General features: G+C 49.3%; 5 protein-coding genes across 5 annotated transcripts; 3 read left to right on the forward strand and 2 right to left on the reverse strand.

Moving 5' to 3' along the window:
- Positions 1-4,416: 4,416 nt before the first annotated feature.
- On the forward strand, positions 4,417-6,439 carry NRC2 (serine/threonine protein kinase, AGC; the record flags this gene model as incomplete). The annotated part of the gene is made up of 4 exons (XM_044829385.1): positions 4,417-5,248; positions 5,300-5,599; positions 5,650-6,031; positions 6,082-6,439. The coding sequence occupies 4 exons, from the start codon at positions 4,417-4,419 to the stop codon at positions 6,437-6,439; spliced, it is 1,872 nt and encodes a 623-aa protein (XP_044676060.1).
- A 1,246-nt stretch (positions 6,440-7,685) lies between these two features.
- J7337_011852 (uncharacterized protein) lies at positions 7,686-8,742 on the forward strand (the record flags this gene model as incomplete). Its single annotated transcript, XM_044829386.1, is given in 2 exon segments — positions 7,686-8,680; positions 8,694-8,742. The coding sequence occupies 2 exon segments, from the start codon at positions 7,686-7,688 to the stop codon at positions 8,740-8,742; spliced, it is 1,044 nt and encodes a 347-aa protein (XP_044676061.1).
- A 311-nt stretch (positions 8,743-9,053) lies between these two features.
- Positions 9,054-10,553, reverse strand: J7337_011853 (uncharacterized protein; the record flags this gene model as incomplete). Its single annotated transcript, XM_044829387.1, has 1 exon — positions 9,054-10,553. One exon carries the CDS (start codon positions 10,551-10,553, stop codon positions 9,054-9,056), a length of 1,500 nt encoding a protein of 499 aa, XP_044676062.1.
- A 366-nt stretch (positions 10,554-10,919) lies between these two features.
- Positions 10,920-12,642, reverse strand: J7337_011854 (uncharacterized protein; the record flags this gene model as incomplete). Its single annotated transcript, XM_044829388.1, has 2 exons — positions 10,920-12,180; positions 12,230-12,642. The coding sequence occupies 2 exons, from the start codon at positions 12,640-12,642 to the stop codon at positions 10,920-10,922; spliced, it is 1,674 nt and encodes a 557-aa protein (XP_044676063.1).
- A 298-nt stretch (positions 12,643-12,940) lies between these two features.
- On the forward strand, positions 12,941-15,423 carry J7337_011855 (uncharacterized protein; the record flags this gene model as incomplete). The annotated part of the gene is made up of 3 exons (XM_044829389.1): positions 12,941-12,954; positions 13,004-13,140; positions 13,190-15,423. 3 exons carry the CDS (start codon positions 12,941-12,943, stop codon positions 15,421-15,423), a joined length of 2,385 nt encoding a protein of 794 aa, XP_044676064.1.
- Between the last annotated feature and the right edge of the window lie 878 nt (positions 15,424-16,301).

Here is a 16,301-nt window from a genome sequence, read left to right on the forward strand (position 1 = left end):
TTTTTAGCTTCGAGTTTCATCGACTTGTCCCGTACTCAACTAAGCCAAAGAGTGGCAGTACCGGCATTTAAGTGCCTGCCAAGTTGACAATCTTGTTGGCTCCTCTTTCGAACAAGGCCCATCGGGAAAAACATTGCACATTTCGGCCGTCCTTTGGACAGCTTCGAGAGAGGAATACGGCCATTATACAATTTATACAAATTACTTTGTATCCCTTTTTCCTCATAGCTTTAAGGTTTAAATGCATTCCATTTTCAATGTTGCCGCACTCTCGAATATGATCATGAAAAGATGATCTAACGAATTTCCGCCTCTTATGAAAGGGAAGGCGGCTGGACCTTGCGCAGCCCAAACAACGAAACCCCCATTCTATCGTATCAAGAGATGATCTGTCTAGCCACGGAACAGAAACAATGGCCACAAATCGAAACGGATTTCCCCAACGTCCATCGTGAGGGTCTCCTGTCGGGGGTTTTCGGATGTGGCGCGAGCCTTCCACTTGCTGTACTTGCATCAACCTTTTCTCATAATCCTCCTGTCTTTTTGCATGCTGATTAGTGACATATGTATGCATCGCATCTAATGATCCATGATGGGCAAGGGCACAGTTAAGTGCGGCTTCATAGTCAACCAAGACAGTCTCGTTAGCTTTCTTCTCATTTGGCGAATATGTTCCAGGTATGACCCTCAGACAAGGTAGCTTTTGAACCTCAGCTCTCTCTAGGCCAAACTTCCGATATGCATGGCTCAACCCCAGCGGCAGGTATTCCTTTTCTTGCGACAGGCAGAGGAAACAAACGCGTTTGCAAGTCAGAAGATAAAGATAGCCGCCAAAGTCGCCACATTTGTCGCAACTTGATGTGCGTAGTTTTTCGAGTAACATTGAGCAAGTGATCCACTTGCCAGTCTGGATACATAGGATTCCACGTAACGCGTTTCTTGCATGAGTAACAATGGCTTTGTATGTGGGAAGGTGATTGACGAGGTCAGCGGAGCACCTATTAACATATTGAAAGTTGATGAGAGCGCGTATGTCAAGATAGAGAAGGATTTGCTCGAGTAATTCTGGTGGGAGGCGATCGAGAGCATCGAGGCTTGAGATGGGTAATGGAAAGCTACGACGTGAGGATTCGGATGTCAAAGCGGGAATATTCTCATCTAGAGTATGGTCATTTAGATGCAAAGAGGGGTATGTCAGGTGAGAATATTCATCCATTGAGATCAGCTTTAGCAAGCAAAACTAAGTAAAGTGTTGTTGTGTCCGGAGTAAGGTCTGTCTGTAGAAACATTGTTGATCTTGAAGGTATGAAGTTGCGTAGATAGTCTGTGCTTTGCTCAACTGACAGCCCGGCTTGGCGAAAGTTGGCTGGGAGGTGGGTACATACCTAGCCGCCAGCCTACTAAGGTAAGGTGGGTACCGGTAATCACTCCTGTTTGGCCACTATGAGCTTCACTTGACCAAAACACCAAAAAGAATTATCACAATAAAACATACAACAGCGGGGATTCGCTGGTCGTCACCGACCCAACTACTAATCCGCCCCTTATCAGCTTATCTATGGGAGAGCGGACGGGATCCCGAGTTCTCTGATAGGTATGGTCGTATGTGAGAGGGCGATGCCATACTCCAGGTTATGAGGACGCTCTGGACAAGACATAACAGGCAACACATCTGTAGTATCACCGTAAAGCAGACAGACCGAAGTCATTACGTCGCATTCGTCCAACAGCTTGCCAGGTGTCAACCTCATCGAGTTCAACACAAGGTTGCCTTGTCTTGACAATCAGAGCTCGTAAACACTTCGATGTGTCTCTTGCGCTTGCTTGTAAATCAGATCTTAGTTATGACATCAAAGACTTGGCTCTCTCTCTGTGTGTGTGCTTATAGGTCCGGAGCGAATACTGACCTATTGGCTATTCCTCGTTCATTCTGTGAAAAATCATCCTTGGTCTATGCCAGCGGAGACACTTCGGTCACACAATGGCAGGTTCATCTGGCAATACGGTAAGGATCGTTTGGTTACTCTCCAATTACAATATCAGAAAGCCTTTGAAATGTCAATTTGGCCGGAATAAGGTACAAGATGGCTGGTGTGAACTAAAGCATGAGAGCAAAAGGCCCAGCCGGGTTGGCTCACTTACACAAATAACACTCAGCACCTAGAACGCTACTCGTTGATCACAACACAACACAGATAATACGTAAATAAGCTCCTCGTAATGCTTAACATGTCAAGTTCACTCAATTTCATTAGCGAGCATTACCAGTATCGCCCTTCTACAACAGATCGCCACTGGAGGCTTTTATATACGCGTACTTAGAAACTTTCACTGGTGATCTTTTTGAAGGTCAATTACAGCTCATAAACCTACGCGTAAATACTGCGAGATCTTATGAATTAGCGCAATAAGTTTGAATCCACTTCCATGCAAGAAGGCTTCTCGTATGCCAACGCAGCCTCTCTTGTATAAGTTTTCTGAATATTGCAAGTCCCACTGGATATGACGTTATGGGTTTGGGGGGGTGGTTTTTACAGTAAGCAGGCCGACTAAGTTAAATTCAATCATTTAGCTTTGTAACCCAATCCTAAGCATTAGATCTCATGTCCCTTGATGAAGTGCATTAACATCCAAGATAATTCTGTCTTTTCACATCTCCGGTAAAGCATGGCTGGCTAGCGTTGATAACCCTTGACGATGGTTCAAGCTTTATCATGCCACTGTTTCCAGGGTAGTCCACTCAGGCACGAACATTTCTGATTTTGGAAGCTACAGTGACATTTAAAGGCTTTGCAGATCAATGTAATTGATACACTGTCGGGGTTAGAGTTGGGTCTTCATAAGGGCCGGGCTCAGTATTAGGTCCCGAAGCCACTTCCGGACCAAAGTTAGGGTCTTTTCGAGTCCGTAACTCGGATGTTGTCAAACGTCGTTCCATAAACAAAATGACCCTGTTCTGACATCTCCCCACGTTGCCATTGCACAGACGTCAGTTACCCGGATAGGAAGTACTACAATGTTGGTCGCCTCATTCATGTCATCAGCTTGCGGCTCAATTACTTTCTAGAAAGGCAAGGTACAATGTGCAGAGTCCAAGTAAGCAACCCCAGGCCACGGGAACCAATATCGAGAACCCACAGGGACTCTTTTCCGATCTAGCAAGACGCTATCGACGCCTCATGATTCTAGCGCATAGACAGACCTCGAAACGTGAAGGTACCGTTCTAGTGGTTCGTTCGCCCTAGGATGCCCGAAAGACGGACCTACCAACAATCCACTAGCAAAGAACGTCACTCCTTTCACCGGGGACTTCGGGAGGATGAGTACTTTGGCTAAATTCGCAATTACGGTTTATATCTCACGGCATTATCTCACCGGAGTTTGCGGGCAGTGGAACGATACCGAGCGACCGAGGAGGGCGCAGTTGGCTTTGTCAGATAATCAGAAGCCAAGCCAACCTAAGCTCACCTTAAACTAACGTTACCCAGACCCTAGGGAGCACCCAGGCTAGGCCATCCAAGCCACCGAGAGGTGCGAGGCGGGCGAGTTTAGAAGAGGCGAGGCGTTCCAGATCCCCGCCTACAAGGGAGACGAGGGAATTCACTTTGAGTCTGCGTGGGATGCTATTATACAGTATTATGATCATAGTGAATGCAGTAACATGCAAAGTGATAGCCCGCATACAGTATTTCCCTCTCCAGGTTAAGTTTATACGTAACTCTATTAACAGAGAAGAGACAACAAGTCACATCCATCCTTCCATTGGATGGTGACCATGGGTGAGGCTACGCCTGGGATCGCTAGACTTTTAGAGCTGAGTTAGCGGGCGGGCAATGGTGATAGAGGGGCCGATGCCGACCTGCATTGCATTGGACTGAGGTGCATTGTAATTATTAATCATGCCTCAGGCAGAAGTCTCCGACGCCGCCCCCATTCCCATCGAATCCATCCATTCCCATCCATCCATGGTCAGGGCCCATTTCCAATCCAATTCCCAGATCAAGGCCAATCCAATCCTAAGCAAGACCCATCCATAGCCTGCCTGACCCGGGCCAGCAGCGTCATTCCCTCTTGAGGCTCTTGTGTCTTCTTCCTCCCTTTTCTTCTTCTACACCAAGCTCCCCTGTGACTTCTTTCTCTCAACAGGGTACGGATACCTTAGCTTCGTCTACTCATCGGTCCCGACACTTATACCTATCTCGCTACGGACCGATACAAGGCCGCGACTTCAACAACGCGCAACAACAACCCCCTCGTGGATCTTTTACCCGTCTTCATCAACATCAACCCGCAAACGTTCTCTCGCCTCCCATTTATTTATCTCGTCGAATATGGAAGCAAATCTCTAGTCGAACTCCCGCCAAAGCTGTTTCCGTCTCCACCCATCTAAACGTTTCCGATAACGTTACCGTCGCTATGCCGTCTCAAAAGACCTCCAATGGCCCCGGCCAGGTGAGCCATCGCCTGCGCAATTTCTTCCGCATGAACACTGGAGGTAGCACCGGCAGTGCTTCTAGCGATAAGGAGAAGGAGAAGGAGAAGGAGAAGGAGAAGGAAAAGGGTTCGGCCGCTACCACTCCCGATCCCTCGAAATCCCGTCATACCAAGTTCTTCAGTAATACCGTCGGCCGTCTGCGCGCGCACACCGTCGCTAGCGAGGGTAACCAGCTGGAAGAAGCCATGAGTCCTACGGCACATGCGAACCCTTATTTCGCCCATCAAGGCCAACCAGGATTGCGTCACCACAATTCCGACTCCGTTCCCCCAAGCCCTCCCGATACACCGAGTCTCAAGGTCCAAGGCCCTGATGGTGCCCCTGCGAACGATCAAACTACCAGCGAAACCAAAGAGGAACTCGCCCGGAGACTTAGAAGAGTCGCCAGTGCACCCAATGCCCAGGGCCTGTTCTCCAAAAACGATCCCAACAATGAGCGTCCCGCAACTGCCGAGCTCGGCAAGGATCCTCTTCTCACAAGTTCAGGCGCATTGGGTCTTATAGAAACGGCCAAGGCTCTGGAGGCCGAGGATAAGGCCAAACACGCCAATTCTGACGATGTTCTTGCTGCTCTTCCTGCCCCTAATCTGGGCATGGCTTTCCGCCGCACCTATAGCTCCAATTCTATCAAGGTTCGAAACGTCGAAGTTAGCCCCTCCAGCTTTGACAAGATCAAGCTTATTGGAAAGGGAGATGTCGGAAAGGTGTATCTTGTGAGGGAGAAGAAGAGCAGCAGGCTTTATGCCATGAAGAGTATGTCCATCACTCACGTTTACCATCGCGGCAACGACTAACTAGTTACAGTACTAAGCAAGAAGGAAATGATCAAGCGCAACAAGATTAAGCGAGCTTTGGCAGAGCAGGAAATTCTTGCGACAAGTAACCATCCGTTCATTGTCACATTATACCACTCCTTCCAGTCAGAAGACTACCTATACCTGTGTATGGAGTATTGCAGTGGCGGCGAGTTCTTCCGCGCTCTGCAAACACGACCTGGAAAATGTATCCCTGAAGAGGATGCTCGATTCTACGCTGCCGAAGTGACAGCAGCACTGGAATACCTGCATCTTATGGGTTTCATTTACCGAGACTTGAAGCCTGAGAGTATGTTGAATAGTCGTGCTTACAAATCTCCCGCTGACCCTTTGTGATAGACATTCTTCTGCACCAATCGGGCCATATCATGCTTTCAGACTTCGACTTGTCCAAGCAGTCAGACCCTGGTGGCAAGCCGACCATGATCGTCGGCAAGAACGGAGCCCGTACCGACGCTCTCCCAACTATCGACACTCGTTCATGTATCGCTAACTTCCGCACAAATTCTTTTGTTGGCACAGAAGAGTACATCGCGCCAGAAGTGATTAAGGGCAGCGGTCACACAAGCGCGGTCGATTGGTGGACATTGGGTATCCTTATTTACGAAATGCTTTACGGCACAACGCCCTTCAAGGGAAAGAACCGAAATGCAACTTTCGCAAATATCCTTAGAGAGGATATTCCATTCCCCGACCATACTGGTGCACCACAAATCTCCAAGTAAGTCCTGGGTGAAAACTCACTATCCTACTGTTCTAACCAAGGCACAGCCTCTGCAAGTCTTTGATAAGGAAACTACTCATCAAGGATGAGAATCGACGACTCGGCGCCCGAGCTGGCGCATCAGATATCAAGGCGCATCCATTCTTCAGAACGACGCAATGGGCACTCATCCGACATCAAAAGCCACCGATTGTTCCTCACGCGGGCCGAGGAGTTGATACAGTCAACTTCCGAAACGTAAAGGAAAGCGAGAGTGTCGACTTGTCCGGATCAAGGGCGATGAACTTAACGGGAGTTCCACTAGACAGTGGACTGGCAACTCCTGGTGGTGAAATTGCCGACCCGTTCCTCGAGTTCAACAGTGTCACTCTGCATCACGATGGCGACGACGATCACCACCGCTGAGTTTGAGTTTTGAGTTTCTGGGTGCAACATTTGAGGTTCAGGAGTTCGAAATATTGTTATTGATAGTTGACCTCGATCATGGATTGGACATGTTGCCGCACGTATACGCATAGGGTTATGATCTGAAATTCTTGCACTGGGGCGTCTATTCTTTTATTCAGCGTCATTTGACACATACTTTGCACTCGACACTCCCTTGGACTATTGCCTGTAAGAAGGAGAGGCGGATAGAAACCGCGAAAGGCAGAAGAGACAAAAAGAAGCAGACAACGAAAGGAGACAGAAAACAGAAGCGGAGGGTAGAGAAACGAGAGAGGAAGTCTCAGCATCCTTTGTTTTGCCGCTGTTAAAATGGCGTCTGGGCTGGCGTTTCGGCAAGAGCGGGAAAGAAGTCATGTTATGTAAAGTTACCATTCAACAAAGATGACGAGCCATGCACGAACGAAGGCTAGCTTATAGAACCACAGGGATGATCTTTTTACGGTATCTTGAGTGATATGAATCGAGGCAACGCACATTATACCAACTACAAGCCGGATTATGTCATGAGTCAACCATAGATTAACAAGGTTCGTCTATTTGACTTGACAGGTGTTTATGTAATATTTCGCTCACAGGTGAATACGTCGCGTGTTGACGTTCTTTCAAGGTTGGGGTCATCTGCGCTCAAGGACTCGGCACATGACCACACTTAGACACTTGCTGATGGGGGCGCAGGGGAACATCTGTCTAACTGGGACCCTTGAGGACCCCTAAAGTCTGAAGTGAACAGAGTTTTTGCCTGCGAAATTATGGAGATAAATGCCTTGAGAACTTCTCGCATGACGGTAGTTGTGTTCATGGGGCCGGGTAGAAGATAGTGCTCAGAGACTCAAAAGAGTGTAACTCCCCCAAATTCGAGTTGGCACGGTCTCAGAAACACTTTCTTAACAGCAGTTTTGGCTAGCTCGAGTCTCATTTGAATATCGAATCCAGCGGTTTGAGTCGCCCAGTAGAACAGAGAATAAGAACCCCAATGTCACAACCACGCCCGGCTCACGAAGCCCGGCACCGGACCCGGCGCTCATCAGATCGGGCCACTCCCATCGCCGGAAGACCACAGATTTCCCGGCCGTATCTTCTTGAATGGAGTACACAAAACTGTCGACAGAAAGAATTACTCAATGTTGAGGAGTTTCAAGAAGAGATGGTGGCGGTGGAAAGGCCCGGTTGGCGGAAGTTGGCTATTGTAAGAGGTGAATGCGATATGGGTGTTCTATTAGGCATGGAGTTGGATAGGAAAAGGAGAGGATGGGTTTGGGAGTTCCCTGAGACTGAGATAAGAAAACGGAAACCGGATGAGGAGGACGGCGACACGAAAGAGAAAGATGACGAAGATGAGTCTGATGAGGATGAAGGGATCAGAATATGTCGTGCATCTCTCATGGTCAAGGATCAACTCCCTATTCTTCTCCTCGATGGTCTTCCGTTTAGAATATCCTCACGGCCTTATCGACCCTCAAGAGTACCAAGTACTACTCGCCCAGACGGCAAAACATCAGGTAAACGTCCTCCAAAGCGATCTGGCCTGGAAGATTCCCTCTGGCAGGCCCTCGTCGATATTCGCCCGGTAGAGGATCTAGTTGCAGAGCTTATCTATGACATGTGGCTCCAGAAGCTAGACTCATTACCACCTCTTGGATCTGATTCTGTGGATGTCCAGTGGACTATCGCGCGAGCCCTTGAAACCAATGCAGATATCACCAGAAGCATGGAGCGACGAGGAGAGTTCAGTACCATTACGTCCGCAGACTGGTCGAATCTTGCAGAACGTCTGCATAGACGCATACATCTCTCTGTTACAGTTGCCCTCCAAGTACATGCTCAAGAAGCTCAAAAGGACCCCAAAGATTCCAACTCCAGAAGTTTAGATCGAATAGCATATCTAGGAGGTCTGTTGCTGCCCCTGACTGTTGTATCGGGGATATTGTCGATCGAGAGTTCATATGGCCCTGGGGGCAAGTCATTCTGGGTGTTCTGGCTTGCATCGGGGCTTTCTTCTCTCCTTGCGATCCTCATCATTTATGCAGATCACCTGCGAACATTGGATGTATGGATGGAGGTTGCTGCAACAGAGATTCTGGACTTGGATCACAACAAGCGGTTCCAAGCGAATAGGACACCGCGCCGAAGAGAATACCATAGCGGTGGTGATCCAGAGCGTGGGGAAGCAAAGTTGACGACAGCGTCGGATGGAGGCGTGTATGTTGTGCAGCATAGGGGAGATGGGACGAGAGGCAGAGCATGGAGAAGAGGAGAACTAGGTTGGGTTGGTGCGATGAAGAAGATGTCCGGATGGTATAGATGGAGGGGAAGTCCAGGTATAGAGTTCATGATGCCTGGTTGGGAGAGGAAAGTAAAGAACTTGGTGTGGTGATAACATATTTGTCTCCAGACTTCTCAGAATAGACTGCGTAGAGGCTATAAAGGACAGTGTTTTATATTCAACAGATAGATCACGCCTTGCGTTTCATATTAAATAAGATATCAAGATTTCATAGCAATTATGCCTCCGTCATATTCTGCATTCGTACACGCACGCAATCAAAGCCATGCTTCATCCCTCATGTCAAACTTACACGCGATCCACGCTCGAACGACGACCCCCAAGACCAATCTTTTCTTTGCCATCCATCCATGGCCGCAAGCACTCAGGAATTGTGACAGTCTTCGCCTCTTCATCCCATCCATTCTCCAGAATAGCCGCTATCACACGAGGAACAGCCAGGGCAGTACCATTGGAAGTCCAGGGGAAGGCGAGCTTGCCATCAATGCGTGTTCGGGTGCCGAGGCGGCGGGTTTGGTAGTCGGTGCACATACTTGCTGATGTGACTTCACCCCAGTTGTCGCGACGGCTGGGGAAGAAAGCCTCCATGTCGATCTTACGGGTGGCTGATGCGCCGAGATCGTGGGAGGGCATAGAGAGAATACGGCAGTAAAGGCCAAGTGAAGACAGGATCTCGGTCTGCAAGTCGAGCATCTCGTCAAATAGTTCCTGAGCGATATCCTCATCAGGGGCTGTCCATGCGAACATTTCTACCTTGGTGAACTCGTGTACTCGGTATAGACCCTTGGTGTCGGCACCACGGGCTCCAGCTTCAGCGCGATAGCAGCGAGAGACGGCAACTCGCTTGAGAGGTAGGTCTTCGGAATCGAGCGTAGTATTGGCCTTCATTCCTGCAAGAGCAATCTCGGATGTTCCAGTGAGACTCATCTCAGGGACACCGCGCTCAGCGTCTTCGGCTGACTGGGCGATGGTGTAGACTTGTTGTTCGCCGTTCAGGTCACGGGGCTGGAATCCACAGGCAGCTCCAATGTGACTGTAAACCATGCTGGGGGGCGACACCTGTGTCCAGCCATGACGGGTTGCAACAGCGAGGGCATATTGAACCAAAGCTTGCTCCAGTTGAGCAGCCTCACCAAGAAGATAGTACCAACCCCAACCAGAAGCAGTAGCGGCACCAGCGAAATCAAAGATACCAAGCTCGGAACCGATGTGAACATGAGATCGCCAGATTTTATCCTCAGGTGATTCCGTAAAAGTGGGTGGGTCGTTGATGTAGCTCATAACCTCAAAATCGCTTCCCTTTGGAGTATCAGGATGAGTGAGATTGGGCAACTCGAGCGCCAACTCCTCCATTTGCGTAACAGCCTGCGACTCTCCCTTTTCGATTGCTGAAAGATCCTGTTTGAGCTGTCGCGCCTCCTCCTGGATCTGTTCACGGGTCAATTGGCGCACTTCCTTGAGATCCTCATCATCGCTGCTCGTCGCCGGGTTCGCAAGCTGCCTCCTCAACAAATTCGACCTCTCCCGCAAAGCGCGGCCCTGTCGCTGAAGATCCTGCCATCTCGCATGAAGTTCTAGAATTTTAGCTGGGTTTTGCGCCTGGTTGCGATAGTTGCGCTCCACGCAAGTCTGCTGATAAAGTTCTGCGTGTTGTCTGATGTGCTTGATATCGACGATGGGTTTTGGTGCTGAGGGAGGCCGCTTCACATCTGCGAAACTGCGAGCCAATAGTGGATTGAGCCTCGTGTGTAGAGCGCGACACCGTAGGCGCGATAATGTCCTGTTCATGGTGGATGTTGAATTGGTGAGCAGCTCATATGAAGCATGACTGAGGTACTAAGCTAGACTGCCTGATCAGCGAGTTTGGAGCTTGACATCGGCTGCCGAAGCTTAACAGTGGAGAGCTTGCTTAATGCAATTACCCGAGCGAATAGACTTAGGACCATCACGGAATGGGACATCAACTTTCAAGTATTCATTCATTCAATCTTGGCAAATAGACAAACATTGCATGTAATTGGACCAATTGTGTTGATCTCATCGTAAATAGGGTATTTGGTTGCCTACCTTATTAACCTAGCCTACCTCATTTGCCACACCACCAACATGTTCCTCATTTCATGTCATGATATCTATCTCTCAACGTTGAACCTCCTACAGGTAACCCCATACACCTAGAGTCCAGTTTCCGTGATGTCCTCCGCCTCCCCGAGAATATCCTCCTGCTTGTACGCTCTGTCTGTGCTGTGCCTTAAAGTCCACTTCGCTAGGTCGAGAAGCTCCATTGGCGCCTTGTAGAAGCCACGACTCGCGATCAATGATCGCCATGGCAGGAATCTTCAATTGACAAAGTAGGCTGCCTCCAATCCACGGACCAAGAGTATGGATCACTCGGATCTGGCCCTTGAATTGTGGAACCGTAGCCCGCTGTCGTACAACCTTGGCTTCTATCGGGTCGTGCTCTGGCTTTGAATCGGCTGCGTTCTTGGGAGATTTGCGTTGCTCGGCTTCACCTGGTGATGAGGATGGCGAGCCTTCTGTAGGAGAAGTGGTGCTGGATTGCTGATGGATCCTAGCACTATTGCGATGCCTGTCCACAACCTTTCCGAACACTGGCTCCCATCCCCTCTTGTTGACGATGGCTGTGAGATCGTCGATAATTCGTTGCTTGATGCCCAAGATATTGGAACATCCTCCTGTGAACATTATGCGTGACATGCAGATCGCTCGTACATCCAGTGGTAGTTGTAAAAGATGTCTATACAATAGCAGGTGCAGCGGTAATTCGTCGTCGTCAAATGTCGCTCGGTCTGCCAAGGGGTCGAAAAAGGTATCGTCGCAGACCTCGGCGAGTTTCTCAAAGGGAAGCTCCACTGTCACTGGACGACGACTTGTGTTAATGGGTATTTGGGCGACTCCTGTTGGGACGCCAGCTTGCGCCGACTCGGCCTCGATCTCTTCTTGTTCATCAACTGTTTCCAGCTGGGTAGACTGTCTTTGAGATGATCGAAATTCTGATGGCTTGCACCACATTAAACGACACATGATGTCTTCGCATTCCTCAAAACCTAGCGCTCTCTGTTTGGTGACATCATGTTCTCCTGGTATTAATGGCTCGACGGTTTTGTAAAGTGTGTCTAAAAGTGCTCTGCCACCTCGGACTGTACGTGTTGTCTTAACTTCCCGGTATTCATAGACACTGGTGATGACAGTTTCTGCCCAGCCCATATCAATCACCAAGGCGGATCTCACACCTGCTGAGATGGCTGACATGGACGGTGTTGACATGAGAGAGATAGTCGGTGACTGAAATCTGCTGAACAGTGTATCCAAGGTGGCTGTCAACAGTGGTAAAGGTACTCCAGAGTCTAAGACCAGCCCAAGTCTTCGTGGTCTGGAATCGATGAGCAAGTATCTGTATGCATGTAAGCAACTGTCCCTTGTGATATTTCAGATAGACAAACTTTGAGAAAGCACCATGCAGCACACGCTCCAGCTTATCTTGGTATAGGCCAAGTTCTATATCTCTTAGATCATATCGCCAAAACTCGTGCTCCTTTGACCATTGCAAGCCAGGTGACCGTTTCGGCTGCTGCCATCCTCTGAAGTCTCCAGCCCGCCTTTGATCTTCAGGGCTGCATTGAAGAACCACTCTTGGAGATGTGTCGCCCGCAAATCCTACTCTGATATGGCGTGAGCCTAGCTCAACAACGATGAACTCGTCGTCAGCACGAATAGTCGATGGTGAGCCGTATGATGAAATAACAGACGAGCGATTCGGGGTATGTGGAGTCGTTGGACTCGGCCCCTGAGGAGGACCTCCACGGATACTAGCCACGCTTCTATGAGCAAGTGTAGATCCAGCGCCAGAGGCCATCGCGAGTGAGATGAATTCTTCTGTGTTTCCTGCTTCTTCTCTTTGTTCGATGTTGGCGATGAGATGCCCCTGGTCAGGGCGTAGCCATGTAACTTCACTTAACGCTGGTTGGTTGAATGGCTATTTGAAGTCGGCGTTTCTGGCGCCGATCTGCCGCTTTCACTGGCTAAGAAAACAGTGGTCTCTGGTAACCGGAGCGACGTAGGGCAACCTTGGACCGTGAATTCCAACCTACATCATCGACTATTGAATCAGGAGAATTTGAAGCTCATTGCTTCAAGATCTTTCTGATGTTCAAATGGGTATCAAAGGGTAAGAATCTCCTGCTATATAATGCCGAAAACCAGGCTAACATCTTCAGGATCTACCAGGAGGTGGGCGAAGGCGAACGAGTGGCCTTACTTAAACTCGCCGCCGAGTCACTAGAGAAGCAGGGACGGCCTTTACGAATAGCGATTGATATTGCGATTTGGCAATTCCAAAATCAGGCGGCGCAAGGTATACCACAGCCACTGAGATACTGAGGCGCTTCTCTAACAACGGTTAGGCGGCACGAATCCCGAAATTCGAACTTTATTCTACCGACTCGTTCGTCTACTGGCATGTCCAGTCGAGCCCATCTTTGTCTTCGACGGTCCATACAAGCCTGCGGTCAAGCGAAACAAGAAATCCGGTCGAGGCGACTCCTTCGCCAATGCACAAGCGAAACGATTAATTCGACTCTTCGGCTGCAACACCCATGATGCGCCTGGAGAAGCCGAGGCGGAGTGCGCTCTGCTGCAGAAACATGGCGTCGTAGACATGGTTCTCACAGAAGATGTTGACGCTCTGATGTTTGGATGCACCAAAATGCTGCGTCAGTGGTCACCAGCATCGAAACGCGACACAACACCCACGCACGTCTCTCTGTTCGATACCGAGAAAATGAGACTTGATCAACAGGGCTTGGATCGCGAAGGCATGGTTCTTGTGGCTTTGATGAGCGGCGGCGACTACGACCCTAACGGGCTCCCCGGCTGTGGAATCAAAGTGGCTGTTGAGGCTGCCAAAGCTGGCTTTGGTCGAGATCTCTGCCGCCTGAAGGCAGTGGACAAAGAAGGAACAGCGGCTTGGAGGAATTCTTTAATACATGAGCTTCGTACCAACGAGAGTGGTCATTTCAAGAGGAAGAACAAGGCCCTGGCGATACCGGAAACATTCCCAGACTTCAAGGTTCTCCGTTACTACACACATCCTGTTGTGTCCCCCGGGGAAAGTATAGACGAGATCCGAGAGAAAGTTCATCTGAAAAGAGAGATCCAGTTTGAAGACCTAAGAGAGTTTACGAGAGAGGTATTTGGCTGGGATTACCGAGTTGGCGCTCTCAAGTTCATAAAGGTGCTTTCTCATGCAGTGCTTGTCCAGAAGTTGCAGGCTCTAGAAAGACATGACAACGCAGACTACGTCAAAGGGATCGCAGGGTTTAGGTCCGATCTCAAGAATGACTTGGTGGCGCAAGTTCGCATACAGCATATCCCAAGCGAAATTGTGCCCATCGACTTGTCCAAAGAGGAAGATGAAAAGATAATGCAAGCTCGAGGTGGACTGGCACTGAACAGCGATGACGAAATCGACGATGCGGAGAACATCGAGGAATCCACGGCGAAACGGCAGCCGGCTCCTTTTAACCCTTCGGGGCGGCAAGGTGTTTGGGCATTGGAAATATTGGCAAAGTCGAGGATACCAGAGGTGTTTGCAGACGCTCAGGTGGTGCAAAAGGCTGCAGATAAGAAGAAACAGCAAGCCAAGGAACCAAAAACGAAAGGAACAAGGTCCAAGCCTGGCCTGAAGACGGGGATGCCTGCTGGGGCGCTTAACAAGTTTGTGCGAGCAAGCAAACCTCATACTGTCTCTACAGTGACTTCCAAAGCTGTACCTAAAGAGAACGAAATAATCGCCTCGCCGATCCGACCGACAACGTCCCGCCGCTTGCGAATACCGTCACCTCTGGAGCCAAGTAAGCAATCTGCGTCAACCTCGGGTAGCACCGTCAGGCAGACAGCAACCCCTTGGACACTTGCGAGCTCACAGGTGACTCCTAGGACACGAAAGCCTGCAAATGAACAGCAAGCGATTGTTATCACATCTAGCCCGCCCTGTGCAGCAGACTCGCCTCCCCCTTCGCCTTCGCCGCGGCCAAGGACTCGTGTGCCTGCCTCTCGCGACTTACCTGACCCGATGTGTGCAATTCCTATGTCAAGCGGTTCTCCGCAAAGGCTGAAAGACTCGGCGTTGAACGCGAGACGTGTAAACCCACCGGCTTCTTCTCAGACATCTCAACCTCCCAAGATGAAACAGATGTCTATGGACATATTCACAAAAAAGACCAAGAACACGAGTTCCTCCCAGACATCTATTTCAAAATCTTCACTCCCAGCTTCCAAAAAACACCAGCCAAAATCTCAAACGAGCTTCGATGATGACTTTGATAGTGACTCGTCAACCGATCTTGCTCCCCTCTCCTCCCTCATCTCCCGCTCCTCTGCATCCCCTAACAAACGACAACAATCGTCCTTGCCACCAGATCGAAACGCAACCCCAAGCCCTGCTCCTGCGCGGAAGAAGAAGTTACTCATCCCAAAGGCCAGCGCCATGGGTTTCTACGAAGAGGTGGAGGTCGACGCCGAAGAGCGCGACGAGCTGATGGCCAGGGAGACAGCAGCTCTAGAGCGCAGAGGAGTTAAGGCTAAGATTTTTCGGACGAGCGATGTTGGATTTATAGACCTGACGCAGGATGATTAAGGACATATATACATGAAACGACATGGGTACGGCGTTTTCAGGTTCGACTTCAGGCGTTACATAGCGGATAGCATATTCATGATCCATCACTTCTGGCATCGTTACGAAGAATCGACATCAGTATACTCACTAACACAATTTGCAGGTTGCTGGGCCACGTTACTCAACATGCACAGAAAGTGACTATGGTGTACAATCTGAGAGGCTCCATTGTTTACTTTTGAAAAGGAACTTACCGGAAGCTATTCAGACATTAGACAAATACATAAGTTGATTTCCATATACTTTCATTTACAAAACTGGCTTCCCTTGGCAGTTCCTTATGTCGTTTGTGGGACCTGGCAGTAAATACAGGGTAAACTGAAAGGTTGAGCCTATAAGTTGGGCTTAGACATGGATACAGAACGCTTATTGTGACCCGCACCTATTTCTATTAATGGGCACATCTACGGAGTATCTCAGAACGATCTGACGCTATAGCAACAAATGACGAAATACTGGAGTAAATTAGAGCTTTCACAAATTAACTAAACTCGTTTATCACAGTCAGGTTCACTAGAATCGTAAACCAAGACAATAACAGCCCTACGAGATGCTATTTCTAACCCTGGCGGTTACACCTGGTTGGTCAAAAATAGCATCGCGGCTAAGTCTACCTTTGATAGAGCACAAGCGCCTGGCTGGGTCTTTGGCCTAGCAATAAGCGACCCTAGCATACGAAAACGAGATCCGGCTTGTTCTGGGAGCTTGCTTGAGTGAGCTGAAAAATGAGAGAAGCTTTGCAGAAGTTGGTTGAGCTGGAGTTAGTTTTTAGTATTTGTTCGAATGCTGAACTGCCTCCTAGCTTGTTTGGCTAGGTAGGCGTTTACCGTAGAGGA

The sequence above is a fragment of the Fusarium musae genome, chromosome 9 (genome assembly GCF_019915245.1).
Source record: "Fusarium musae strain F31 chromosome 9, whole genome shotgun sequence".
Taxonomy (NCBI): domain Eukaryota; kingdom Fungi; phylum Ascomycota; class Sordariomycetes; order Hypocreales; family Nectriaceae; genus Fusarium; species Fusarium musae.